Raw genomic sequence first — 14,156 nt, forward strand, 5'->3', positions numbered from 1 at the left:
AAGTCAATGGGAAAACCAGATTCTCTTAAGAACCATGTTACCAATTGCAACGATTCACTTAACAATGGTGGCAAGAAAGGTTGTAAAATGGAGCAAAGTTCACTTAAACGATTGCCTCGCTTAGAAAGATATATTTTGGGCTCAATTGGAGTCGTAAAGTGGAGGATTACCTTTATTCCAAGCGTAGCATTTGGGCTTCCCTGTAAGACTTATCGGACAGATCAAATAATAAATTGCTTTAATAATGATAAATTGGTAGGGTTTCCATGCTGATCTGTTAGGAAGGCTGATTTTTCCATTCTTTCTATCCGCCTTACTGGGGCCAGAAATAGCTGCTTTTGGCCTTTCAGTCCAAAAAGGGAAGAATAATTAGAGAAAACAGAGAGAGGACAATCTTTTTTCCTTTAACAATGCAAAACAAGATTTCTTCCCAATCTGCAACCCACACACAAAAGTGAGGCAAACTTTTCCCTTTCTCAGTGCAATTCCCCAAGGAAATAACTTTTCCATCCACTGTTTTCTCCAAGATCTGTTTAGCTAAGAAACAAAAATCCAGAGAGAGAAAGAGGGAAAAACAGGGCAGTAGTGATGGAGGTAATATAGGTAGTCCTCGACTTACGACCAGAACTGAGCTCCAAATTTCTGCTGCTAAGTGAGACGATTGTTTGGTGAATTTTCCCCCAATTTATGACCTTTCTTGCCATGGTTCTTAAGCGAATCACTGCCATTGTTAAATTAGTAACAAAGTTGTTAAGTGAATCTGGCTTCCCCATCGACTTTGCTTGTTGGAAGGTCGCAAAAGGGGATCACATGAGCCTGGAATGCAGCAACGGTCATAAGTATGAACCAGTTGCCAAGCATCTGAATTTTGATCCCATGATCATGGAGATGCTGCAAATATCGGGTGGTATTTACTTACTTTCCCTACTGGTTCGCAAATGTGCGTGCATGTGCGCTGCCCACGCATGTGCCCGGCCTTCCACGTATGTGCTTTACTGGAGCGCACGCCTTCTGTGCATGCACCCAGCCTCAAAAACATGCCTAAATAGGATGGTATAGAGCCAGGGAGGGTGGACGGGTAGGTGGGCCCATCCACGATTTCTGCTACCGGTTCAGGCAAACCGGTCTGAACCAGCTGCATACCACTTCGGCTGCAAAGCTTGTAACCGTGAAAAACAGTCAAAAGTCACTTTTTCAGTGCCGCTGTAACTTTGAACGGTCACTAAATGAACTATCGTAGTTCTTCAATTTACGAATTACAACCACAATTGGGCCCCAAATTTCTGTTGCTAAACGAGACAATTGTTCAGTGAATTTCCCCCCTTTTTCCAACCTTTCTTGCCACGGTTCTTAAGCGAATTACTGCTGTTGTTAAGTGAATCCAGCTTCCCCATTGACTTGGCTTGTCAGAAGATCACAAAAGGGGCTCATGTGACCCTGGGATACTACGACGGTCATAAGTATGAGTCAATTGCCAAGTCTCTGAATTTTGAGGATGCTGTAATGGTCGCAAAAGTCAGTGCTTTTGTAACTTCAAACATTCACTAAACAAACTGTTATAAGGCGAGAACCACCTGCATTTTGATTACATGACTTTGGGGATGCTGCAACGGACATAAGTGTGAAAAAATAGTCATGTCGTGCTTTTTTTTTGCATCGTACTAACTTCGAACGGTCGCTAAACAAGCAAAATCGAAGACTGTATTTTTAATCTGCAAAGATGGAGTTTACGTTTAAACAAAAGCGTTCAAATTTTGGGGCTGGGAGATAGTTGTGACTCACCGAAACCTTACACACTGCACGGGACTGGATGAAAAACTTGACAAACTGAATCCCACGCTGGCGGGGGAATTATGGGAGTTGAACTCCACTCTGCTTTTCTGGATCGAAGATCAGCTTGCATGCTTCAGGGAGTTCTTGTCTTACGACCACAACGGAGCCCAAAAATTATTTTGGTAAGTGAGACATTTGTTCGGTGAGTTTTACCTCCTTTTATGAACTTGCTTGCCACGGTTGTTAAGTGAGTCACTGCCATTGTTAGCAACACGGGTTATTAAGTGAATCCGGTTTCCCCATTGACTTTGCTTGTCAGAAGCTCGCCAAAATGGATCACATGACCCCAGGGAAGCCACAATCTTCATAAACAGGAAACAATTTGACAAGCTTCTGAATTGGGATCATGGGGATCATGTTGCAAAGGTCATAACGTGAAAAATGGTCATACGTCACTCTTTTCAGTGCTGTTGTAACTTTGAACGGTCACTAAATGAACTGTTGGAGTTTGCGCACTGTCTGTATTTGAATCCCTGAAAGGTTTGGACAATATTGGACAGAAAAGTTTCAGAATGTTAATGAATTAAGTGGACCAGAAATGCGTTGACACATTGGGTTTGATACAGAGATCTTCTGTGCCAAATGTGCAAGAAAACAACCAAGCTCAGAGAGCACCAAGGATCCATAATCCTCCTCTTCCTCCTCCTCCTTTCTAGCACTGATGATGTTACTTAGTTGGGTCATGAAACGTCTGCAAGAAACCTACCAAGCTCAGAGACCATCAAGGACCCCACCCGACAGTCCTCCTCCTCTCTGCAAACCCCTCTCCTAGCATTGATGAGGTTACCTATTTTGGTATTGAAATATCTGCAAGAAAACTACCAAACTCAAAGACCACCAAGGACCCACAGTCCCCTTCCTCCTTTTCTCTGCAAACCCCTCTCCTTCTAGCACTGATGATGTTACCTAGTTGGGTCATGAAACGTCTGCAAGAAAACAAGCGGGAATTACAGGGAAACTCAGTAAGAAAACAAAGTTTATTCATTCCTCACTGCCTCCTCTGTTTATTCTCATCAGAAAAAAAGAAGTGGTTTTTACTAACATTAGAACCACCGTTTGCTGTGCTGGGCATCCTTGGAAGAAGCTACCGTGGAGGATTCTAGAAAGGCGGCTTCTCTCATCACACAGCAAAACAACTCCGATTCAGTCTCCTCCAGCTTTGCTGGAGTCCCATGATTCCCAGCCATTACGCCGGCAGGGGATGATAGAATTACTGGTTTGACCCAGGCAGGAGATCTCATATTACGGAAAACGGAAGCCATCCTGAAGTCAGTGCTTCCAATTTAATTCCAGCCACTTGCAGAAATATCCTTCCTTCCTTCCTTCCTTCCTTCCTTCCTTCCTTCCTTCCTTCCTTCCTTGATAAAATCGTTATTGAGACAGACAGACAGACACATACTTATTGCAAGTCTCCTGGTGTTGCAAAGGCAACTCAGGTAGTTTCTTCCTTTGATTAACAAATGCATAAATAAGATGAATGACAGGTGCATCATACCTTCCTCCTCCTCCTCCTCCTCCTCCTCCTCCTCCTCCTCCAGATTTTAGCCATTGTCTACCCACTGCAGGATAAAGGCCACTTTCGCATGTTTCCAACCCTGAGGTTTTTTTTTTGGCCAATTGGGCCCACACTTTGCACTTACTCTCTTCAAAACAACAGAATGACAGAGTCGGAAGGGACCTCAGAGGTCTTCTAGTCCAACCCCTCTGCTCAGGCAGGAAACCCTATACCATTTCAGACAAATGGTTGTCCAATCTCTTCTTAAAAGCCTCCAGTGATGGAGCACCCACAAGTTCTGGTGGCAAGCTGTTCCACTGGTTAATTGTTCTCACTGTCAGGAAATTTTTCCCTAGTTCTAAGTTACTTCTCTCCTTGATACGTTTCCATCCGTTGCAAAACCAGTTTCAGGGGCTGGAGGATTATTTTCAAGTCCTCCGTCTGTCTGTCTGTCTGTCTTTCTCTCTCTTTTAGTTTTCTGCTACTGCTGACTTTTTCAAAAGATGATACTGGACACGGCCCTAAAGCCAACAGCCCAACGACACTTCAGCTGTGAGCCTCGTGCGACAACGGGGATCGGGTTTCTCGCTTACTGTCACCTGCTGATCCCTCGGGAGTTGCAGGCAGACGGTCTTAATTCCGGTTTTTCATTCCTGTTTCTCTCTCTCTCTCTCTCTCTCTCTCATTCTGCTTCTCCACCGCACCCCACTCAGATATCTTGCTTCGGTTTGTTCCAGAAATTAAATGCAAACCACATTTCTATGAATGCCGTCTCTGGAATCCCTGAGAAGTGTTTGTATGTACCCTGTGATTCTTTGTGTATCGCCTAAAAAGTGAAGCAACTGGTGCAGAAAGCTGCTGCGTGGATAGCCCAGGTAGTCCTCGACTTACGACCGCAGCTGAGCCCAGAATTTTCCATTGAGATGGTTGTTCAGTGAGTTTTTGCCCCATTTTACGATCTTTCTGGCCGCCATCGTTAAGCGAATCACGGCAGTTAAATTAGCAACGCGGTCGTTAAATGGATTTGGCTTCCCTGTTGCTTATCAGAAGGTCGCAAAAGGGGGAAATCACATGACCCCGGGGCACTGCGACCGTCATAAATGAGAGTCACTTGCCAGGCCTACTGAATTTTGATCAGCGGGGGATACTGTAACGGTCGTAAGGGTGGGAAAACAGTCGTAAGTCCCTTTTTTTCAGCGCCATTGTAACTTTGGTCACTAAATGAACTGTTGTAAGTCAAGGACTACCTGTATCTCTACTGCTGTGTATATTTATTTTGGGTGTTTTTATTGCTCTGTGTGTGTGAATCTTTGGAGCCACTCCAAAGAGTATCTGATCTGTCACTCAAGGCCCCCAAATGTTCTCTCTCTGCATCCAACCCGGCAGCCCACTCTTCGGGATGACTTAGAACTGACTTTCTACATCCAAGAGGGCCGGACTAGATGACCTTGGGAGGGCCCTTCCATCGCACAATCCCACCATTCTTTCCCAATTTGCCTGCCCTCCTCCTTTTCCAAATGTTCGGGATACCGACTTGAGTTGGGGTGGGGAGGGGAGGGGAGGCCAGCGGGTACCTGACACTCACACCCACATATACACCCACAGAGACCCTAGCCCCTCCAGAAGTAGGGAGCAGGGAGGCGGAAGGGGGTGCGCAGATGGAGAAAAGAAAGGGTTAAAAAGGGGGGGGAGAGAGAAACTTCCTAACTGCAGCTTCCCTTTCCTGCACCTGCATTTAATTCTACCTCCATTTCCCCAAAGGCCCCAGGAATGAGGGAGGAGGGGCAGCCTGCAGAATGGGGAGGGGGGGCTCCGCCGGTCCCTGACGCTGGAGAGGCTTCCATTAATAATTCAATCCGAGCATTTCCTAGCAAAGCAGACCAGCGCCCGGGCTCTTACAGGAAAGGCACCACGGCCCCTGCATTGTACCCACCGCCGGGAAGCCGCGGCCAGGAGCGTCATAAAACGAACGAAGGAGGATTGCAGGAACTCAGTACGGTTACGCCGGTGAAAAGAAGGACCAGGGGTGACATGATATAGCAGTGTTTGAGGGGCTGCCCCAAAGAAAAGGGGGGCGGAGGGTGTCACCTATTCTCCAAAGCACCAGAAAGCAAGACAAGAAACGACAGATGGAAACTAATCGAGGAGGGAAGCAATCTGGAATTAAGGGGGAACTTCCTAACAGTCAGGTCAATTAACCAGCGGAACAGCTCGCCACCAGAAGTTGTGAGTGCTCCATCACTAGAAGCTTTTAAGAAGAAACCGGACAGGCATTTGTCCGGAATGGGAGAGGGTCTCCAGCTTGAGTCAGGGGTTGGACTAGAAGACCTCAAAGGTCCCCTCCAGCTCTGTTCTCATTGATTTGGGAATGCAGAGCTGTACCTGCAGGAAGGTCAACATGCAGCTGGAGATGAGGCTCACCAGCCAGAAGTCCTTTTAAGAAGAGACTGGACAGACACTTGTCATATACAGTCTCTTGCTTGAGAAGGGGGTTGGACTAGAGGACCTCCAAGGTCCCTTCCAGCTCTATTCTGATTCTACACGCACGCACACACAGAGTGAACCACCAGGCTTCATCGAGGTCAGTGAGTTTGCAATTTCCCCCAACCACCGTCAGCCACAGCAAGCTGGGGGCTGCGTGCAAATTCTGCAAAGATTCTTTTTTCCAGCAGGAAACTCGATGCTCAATTGTTTCCTTTCGGTATTCCGCTTTCGATCTCGTTGTTTTCAAGAGGTTTCCCTTGTTCACCTCCTCCAGGAGAGGCTCTTTCGCTTTTCTTAGGCAGCCTGGTTACCGAGATTCAAGACTGCAGGCAGTCCTTGACTTACAACAGTTCGTTTAGTGACCGTTGGAAATGACGACGGCACTGAAAAAGGTGATTTAGGGCCATTTTTCACACTTACAACTGTTGCGGCGTCCCCATGGTCACGTGATCAAAATTCAGACGCTTGGCAACTGACTCATATTTATGACGGTCGCAGTGTCCCCGGGGGGGGGGTGTTCACGTGATCCTCCTTTTGCGACCTTCTGCCAAGCAAAGTCTATGGGGAAGCCGGATTCACTTAACAACCATGTGACTAACTTAACAACGGCAACAATTCCCTTAACGATGGTGGAAGAAAGATCGTACAACGGGGCAAAAAATCGTTTAGTAAAGGTCTCACTTGGTGACAGAAATTTTGGGCCCAATTGTGGTCGTAAGTAGAGGACTACCTGTATTCAGGACCACCCAAATTTTGCCCGGTTTGAGCCTTTCTCCATATTTTCACGCCGTAAATGACCGTTCTTGCTTAACAAATATTGGAGTCCTTCTCTAGAACCAAGAATGTTCCCAGACCTGCCTGGGAGAAGCTGAGCAATTGTGGCTGACAATTCAGCATGAAACTCAAAGTGATTCTGCACTCAGATGGATTCACCCATCTGGCCACTGAATTTTAAAAAAGAATAAATTCCATGCAATTCCAGCCCTTTCGTTGGCGGATTTCGACCGCCCAAATCTTCCTGACACGGGCGAAACCTCTTTATTCAAATGCATGCGCCACTGCGCCATCAAATGCGTGTGTTGAGCTTGGATCTGAGTGTTGGGGGCTGATTATATTATTATTTATTTCTATTTATCAGCTCGGTTTAGCGCTCCTCTCGGTTGCAACCTTACGGACAGAGCAAGGAGAACGAATGCAAGCACAGCTTGAAGAGAAACAAATATTAACTCTGAATGTACCAGCTCCCAGTTTCTCCCATCCAGGACAGATTTGCTAAATTTCTCCTGAATTGGAATTCAGATGTTAAACATTATAAGCACAGGAAGGTGGGCCGCCTCGTATCCAACCCACCAGGACAGCGATATCCAAACGTTCATTAGGATTTTTTTTCTGGGTTGCAACTGTACGAAGGCTGTTTTGAGTCTCTTCCGGTTGTTGCAAGCCGGTTTGCTGATCAGGTGCACAGAAAGGCCAATCGTATATAAAATAAAACACCCAGCTTTGTCAAAATAAATGGAATAGAGTTTCGCCTTTTTAAAAATCTGGCTTTGAAGAAGACTTTTATCGTAAAAGACCCTGATGATGTCGGGAAAGATGGAAGGCGAAAGGAGAAGGGGACGGCAGAGGATGAGATGGTTAGATAGTGGAAACCGGCATGGCCGCACAAAGAACTCTCTGATAAATGGAAAGACTAAAAGGCCAAGTAGAAAAAGTAGAAAGAAGGGCACATAACTAAGGCAGAAGAGCAGCAAACAGCCTGAGCCTGCAAAGATGAAATTAGGAAAGCTAAGGCTCAAAATGAACTAAGGCTTGCGACAAAAAGTTAAAAATAACAACAACAACAAAAACCCTGAAGCTTCTTTCAACATGTGAAAAACAAGAGAAAAAGTCAAGGAAATTATTGATCCATTAATGGGACAAGGTGACGAGCAACAGGGAGAAAGTACAACTGCTTCAGTAGAACGACTTGCCTCCAGAAATTGTGAAGGCTCCAACAAGTTTTTAAGAAGAGATGTCTCCACCATTTGTCTGAATTGGTGTCGGGTTCTTGCTTGAGCAGGGGGTTGGACTAGATGACCTCCAAGGTCCCTTCCAACTCTGTTATTTTGTAATTCTGTTCTGTTATTCTGATAGTGTCGTGGAGACAACGAACATGAATTTGGGAAAACTCTGGGAGTCAGTGGAGGACAAGGGGGCCTGGCGTGCTCTGGTCCACGGTGTCGCAAAGTGTCGGACACAACATATTGACTGAACAACAATGACAACCAATCTGGCTTTTCAGAGAAAGTTCAGTGATGTCTCTCAATCTGCAAATTCAGCTAGGCTTTGCTGGGGAACATGATGAACTCTGCAATTCAAGCACCCATCTACCTGATTTTCACCTCATTGGAGTGGAGGGGAAAAAAAAAACAGATCTCAAAATTGAAAGAGAGATGGATAGAAGGAAAAAAAATAAGCAGTTAGACGATACAAGTCCAAACCAGAAAGAAGGAAGAACGAAAGTTGGACGTTTTCCGGTTCACTTAGAAAAATCTAGAAAAGATTATGATGAGGAATTTTTTTAAAAAGTGGCTCACTCAGGTTCCATGAAAGAGAAAGGCAAGAATACAATTTATGGAGAAAGAGGTGATTTTCCTTCTCCTTGGCACAAGATGTTGAGAGATGATAGATACATACGAAAGAGAGGGGGGGTAGATAGGTAGAGAGAGGGGTAGGTAGGTAGGTAGGTAGATAAATAGAGATAATGATAGGTAGGTAGGTAGACAGATAGGTAGATAGGTAGATAGGTAGAGAGACAGACCGACAGACATAGACAGACAGACAGACAGACAGAGAGAGAGATAGAGAGATAGAGAGATGGATGGATGAGAGAGAGAGAGAGAGATAGGCAGGCAGACGTTTCTATCCAGGCCAACATTAAAAAAAGAAAACCAAATAAGACAGCAACGCTTCTTTCTGAATGAATTCAGCCCAGATGGTTCAAACGAGAATGAGGAATATTTCAAAAATGTGGATGCTTGTAATGACCCACCGCTGCCTTTTTCCAGAGCGACTTCAGATTTCACTTAGCAATTGGAAAGCTTCGCTCCGGAGCAAAAACTGGGGAAAGGGAAATCTTGGCACTACGTTGTCGACTCCGGAGAAACACGACATAAACCATCTCTGCCTCTGCTGTTCCCTTCTCTTTTCGCCTTCCATCTTTCCCAACCTCAGGGTCTTCCCCCCCCACACAAAAGTCTTCAAAGCCAGAAAAAAAGGGCTAAACTCTGTTCCATTTGTTGTGATGTAGGTTTCCTGAGCTCGGTGGGGCCCCTTCCTCTATTCTTTTAGGAGCCTCTCTTTGCTTCTGTCATCGGGCCAAAGCTGCCCACTTAAAGCCTGATTTAGCGATGGCTAAATGCATTTTTTTGCAGTGTTCCTTGACCGACTGTCACCCACAAAGCCAGATCTATACACATAATGTCTTTGCAGGACTCAGCTGGAGCAGCCTAGCCCTGCCCTGGCTCAGAGACCTGAACCGCAATCTAGAAACCGGTGGCACATCGAAGAGAGAACCAGATTAAATCTCCAGTGGCAGGATAGATAGCCTTGGATGAACGCACCCGGCCTCTTGGCTAGCGGTGATGGAGGATCAGAGACCATCAGAACTGTACGGCTTCAGGGGGGTTTAAGGGACACATTTGGCTCTGCACTTATCCTGACAGCACAGGGCAGCTTTGGAATGGAGAGTCCGCAGAAAATATAGAAAAAGAAGAGAATATCTTTTGCAAGAATTCAAGAGAAGCAGCGCAAGATCGGAAGACATGGAGAGAGTTGGTCCATAGAATCGCCAAGAGTCCGACACGATTGAATGGATATCTTCTTCCTCTCCTCCTTCTCCTTCTTCTACTTCTTCCATCATCATCATCATCATCATCATCATCATCATCATCATCATCATCATCATCATCATCTTTTGCAACTTCCCTCTAGTCCTGATCCTGGATGATAGTGGTGGCCTCTGATTTTTTTTTTATTACCGACTACCTTATATGATTGCAGAGTAACAGAATAACAGAGTTGGAAGGGACCTTGGAGGTCTTCTAGTCCAGCCCTCTCCTCAAGCAGGAGACTCTATTCCATTCTGGACAAGCGGCTGTCCAATTTCTTCTTGCAAACCTCCAGTGATGGAGCCCCCACAACTTCTGGTGGCAAGCCGTTCCACTGATTAATTGTTCTCACTGTCAGGAAGTTTCTCCTTAATTCCAGGTTGCTTCTCTCCTTGGTTAGTTTCCATCTGTTGTTTCTTGTCTTGCCTTCAGGTGCTTTGGAGAATAGGTGGATCCCCTCTTTTTTGGGGCAATCCCTCAAATATTGGGAGACTGCTATCGGGTCTCCCCTAGTCCTACTTTTCAGGAGACTTAGAAGTACCCAATTCCTGCAACCGTTCTTCATATATTTTAGCCTCCTAATTATCTTGGTTGCTCTTCTCTGCACTCGTTCTAAACATCATTTTTATATCGTGGCCACCAAAACTGGGTGCAACATTCCAGGTGTGGTCTTACCAAGGCATTATAAAGCGGTACTGAATGGTTATTTAAAGACTAAATGGTAGGGCTGCCGAAAGACTTGAAATATTTGTGCATGGGGGGGGGGGCAAGAGAGCGCTGAAAGAATTGGATCAATTACTGAATGGTTCGACAATGAGAAAGCGCTAGTGAATGTACAAATTGCGTCGCAGGATTCCTCCACGGGGCACCGTCTTCAGATGGCGTGTTAGCCCAAGGAGGATGCAGGCCTGGTATCCCATCCTCAAGCTCAAACAGACGGGAAAGGCTGGCAGCAAGATAGATGAAGCTGTGAACTTGGGAGACATGATAGCAGTGTTGCAATATTTTAGGGGCTGCCCCAAAGAGGAAGGGGGTCAGCCTATTCTCCAAAGCACCTGAAGGCAGGATGAGAAGCAATGGATGGAAACTAATCCAGGAGAGAAGCAATCTGGAATTAATGAGAAATTTCCTGACAGTGAAGACAATTAATCAGTGGAACGGTTTGCCACCAGAACTTGTGGGTGCTCCATCACTGGAGGTTTTTAAGAAGAGATAGGACAACCGTTTGTCTGAAGTGGTAGAGGGTCTCTTGCTTGAACAGGGGGTCGGATTAGAAGACCTCCAACTCTGTCATTCTGCTTACACTTGTACTCTATAATATTTGTCCACACATTGGATCATAATGACATGGCCCAATATTTGATGGGCTGCAATGAAAAAGGGGGGATAACTTATTCTCCGAAGCCCCTGAAGTCAGGACAAGAAGCAACGGATGGAACCTCATCAAGGGGAAAAGCAGCCTAGCACTAAAGAGGGATATCCTGACCGCTAGAACAATTAATCAGTGGAACGAGTTGTCTCTGGATGCTCCAACACCGGAAGGATTTTAAGAAGAGATTGGACAGCCATTTGTCTGGAATTGTATAAGGTGTCCTGCTTGAGCAGGGGGTTGGACTAGACGACCTCCAAGGTCCCTTCCAACTCTGATATTCTGTTAACTAGCAGATGCCAAGATCCAATTCTGCGGGAATCTTGGGGGGGGGGGAAACGGGTTGGGAAGGGGACACTCATCTTTCTGTCCATCCTTCTCCCCCCCCTCCTCGTTCATTAGCTATGCAACCTAATTCCGATTTCCTTTGTTTAACCAAGCTGAACTCCCGTGCCAAGCAAGATTGGATGTCAAAGGTCAGGGGACATTTGCGATCGATAGAAAATCAATTCGAATCCAAAGGAGCTAACTCTCCTACTCGTCAAGTCCTGGGAGAAATCATTCATACAACCCTTGTTTATTGACAAGCAGGAAAAGGAAGAGATAGAAAGCAAGACCGAAAGGTAGATAGATTTGTGATGTGGAAAAGTCCAACAACAAAGAAATAGAGAGAGAGAGAGAGAGAGAGAGAGATCCTTTCGCTGTTTTGAAAACCAGAAAGATCATTAAAGCTACAGAATTTTTATATATATATAAAATCGAACTTTAGAAGATAGCTGGAAAGTTGAAAAAACGGCAGGGATGGGTGTTACTAAAGGAGAGCTCAGCCTGAACTCTTTCTAGCTGCTTTTTGGTTTTCCATCCGGAAGTCTTATTTTACTTTCAAGGAACATTTTCCAAATCATGCCCGAAAGAAAAATCACATCAGCCACCTCAGAGTCATCTTCGGCTGTCTTGTCATCTCCTGCAGGGACTTCCAGAGAGGACCTGATGGCCCAGGAGGAGCCACCAACAAAGGAGATCTTCTACTTGCTCACTTGAGTATTTGGAGGGGGTTGAATTGGGGGGGGGTCAACTGCTTAGCCCAAATGCCCGAGACACGGCTTCCCCCCACTATCACCCACCACCGTGAGGGCTGACCCTCACAACTATCCTCTCCCAATCCCCCCCCATCCTTTGCGCCCACTCAAGCAAGCATCGCTTAGCAAATCAACATTCCTGGTTTGCTCTCCCACTTCCAGACCAGGTTCTAACCCTGAAGCAGGCGGCAGCCCTTTGGTATTTGGGTGGGTCTCTCTCCTGGAGGGAGTTGCCCTCTCCTGCCCTGACCCTCAACCTTCCCCGCAGAAGGAGGCAGTCAAAAAAAGCTCGGCGAGTCCCTAAACCAGAGGGGAAACTGAGGCAGGGAGAGGGAACGGGGGTCGCCGGCTGGAGTTACAAGGAGAAGGACGGGGGGTGGGGGGGTTGTCTCTTGCGTCCTACCTTTGCAGAGCCGTGTGGGCATCCAGGACGCCGGTGCTTTGCATCCACGACCTGACCGCCGAGAGTCCCCCTCCGCTCAGAGGCTCCTCTTTCATGGTCAGCCCCCCTCTGGCCAGGCTCTCCTGGATGGAGAACATCAAAACTGCCTTTTACCTCTGCCTCGCGAGGGGTGTGTGTTTGTGTGTGGGTGTGGGTGTGAGTGTGTGTCGGGTGGGCGCGCGCGTGCCGTCCTCCAACCAAAACAATCCCAGCCCCCCCGGAGCAGGGGCTTGTTGGGGAGGAGAGGAGGGGGCGCTCGGAAGAAAGTTTGGGGTCTCTCGGCTTTCCGGGACCGGCAGCTCTCCGACGAGGACGGGAGGACCCCGGGGCGAGAAACTGGGAAGGGGGGCAGAGGCTGAGCGCCGTCCGAGACCCCAGCCCAGCCTGGGGAGGGCGGGGGGCGGGAGGAAAGGGGCTGCCCTGGCGCCACCACCTGCTCCCGCCGCCGCGAGGTGTCGGGGTGACAATCCGGGCTCGGGGATGCTTTGCTGGCTTCCCGGCGGCGGCGGGGCAGGCAGGGAGGCAGGCGGGAGGGAGGCGAGCGCTGGGTGGGGACGCCTCGGCGGGGAGAGGATGGAGGAATCAGAGAGCAAGGAGCCCCCGGGGAGGGAGGGAGGGGGGGGGAGGGGTGGGGAAGGGCGGGGGGCAGGAGGAGGAGGAGGAGGAGGAGGCCGGCGAGCGGCAGGCGAGGCAGCGGCGGGTAAGCAGGCAGGGCTACCCCCGGGGCCACGGGGACCACCGGAGCGGAGCGCGCCCGGGATGCAGAGCCCGGGGCCGCCGGAGGTGAGCGAGCGTCCAAGCCGAGATGGGGGGGACATGGAGGGGGGGAGAGGGCGAGTGGAGTGGGGACCGGGGACTGGGGGGCAGCGGGAGGGGGAGGGGGGGAGGAAAAGTTGGGGGGGGGGTCTGCCAGAGCACGCGGGAGGGGGACGGGGCTGGGGGTCTCCCCTCCCTCCCTCCCACCCTCCCTCCTCTCGCCGGCTGCGGACTTTACCGGAGCGGCGGGCAGGTCGGAGCGCGGTCCGGGGCTCCTTCCTCCTCCTCCTCCTCCTCCTCCGCCCGCCCCATTGGCCGGCAGGAGCAGCAGCAGCAGCCGCCGCCGCGGGTCCCCGGGGAGCAGCCCGCCGGCCGGAGCGCCCGCCGCCCGCAGCCGCCTCCTCCGCCTCCGCCTCCGCCTGCGCTGCTGCTGCTGCTGCTGCTGCTGCCTCCGACGGCCGGCCTGGCCGTCCTCCTCCTCCTCCTCCTCCTCCTCTTCTTCGTCCGCCTCGTCCGGCGGCAGCAGCAGCATCAGCACCGCCAGCCAGTGCGGCGCGGGCCCGGGCGCAGCTTCCAGCCGCAGGGGGAGCGGGCCGCCGCCGCCGCCGCCGCCTCCTCCGGCCGGGCCGAGCCGGGCCATGCCGCCTCCCTCCGCCTCCCCAGGGAGGAGGGGGCTGCAGCCACCGGGCCGAGCAAGCTGACATCATCCGGGGAGGGGCGGACTCCAGGGGACGGACGGAGGCGGCGGCGGCGGCGGCGGCGGGGATGACCGCGGGAGGGACGCGCTGGGCTCGGAGACCCCCCCCCCTCCCTGGTCATCCTCGCTTCC

General features: G+C 49.4%; 1 protein-coding gene across 1 annotated transcript in view; it reads right to left on the reverse strand.

Moving 5' to 3' along the window:
- LOC139320634 (transcription factor COE1-like) overlaps nt 1-13,859 on the reverse strand; it is a 78,799-nt gene extending 64,940 nt beyond the window's left edge. Inside the window, exons 1-2 of the mRNA XM_070949031.1 lie at nt 13,566-13,859; nt 12,533-12,654 (exon numbers count right to left, since the gene is read on the reverse strand). Of these exons, the coding sequence (XP_070805132.1) occupies nt 12,533-12,654; nt 13,566-13,859 (416 nt within the window). The remainder of the gene's footprint in view (nt 1-12,532; nt 12,655-13,565) is intronic.
- Nucleotides 13,860-14,156: the final 297 nt, after the last annotated feature.

The sequence above is a fragment of the Pituophis catenifer genome, unplaced genomic scaffold, assembly GCF_029215685.1.
Source record: "Pituophis catenifer annectens isolate HBS135680 unplaced genomic scaffold, rPitCat1.0.hap2 SCAF_8, whole genome shotgun sequence".
Taxonomy (NCBI): domain Eukaryota; kingdom Metazoa; phylum Chordata; class Lepidosauria; order Squamata; family Colubridae; genus Pituophis; species Pituophis catenifer.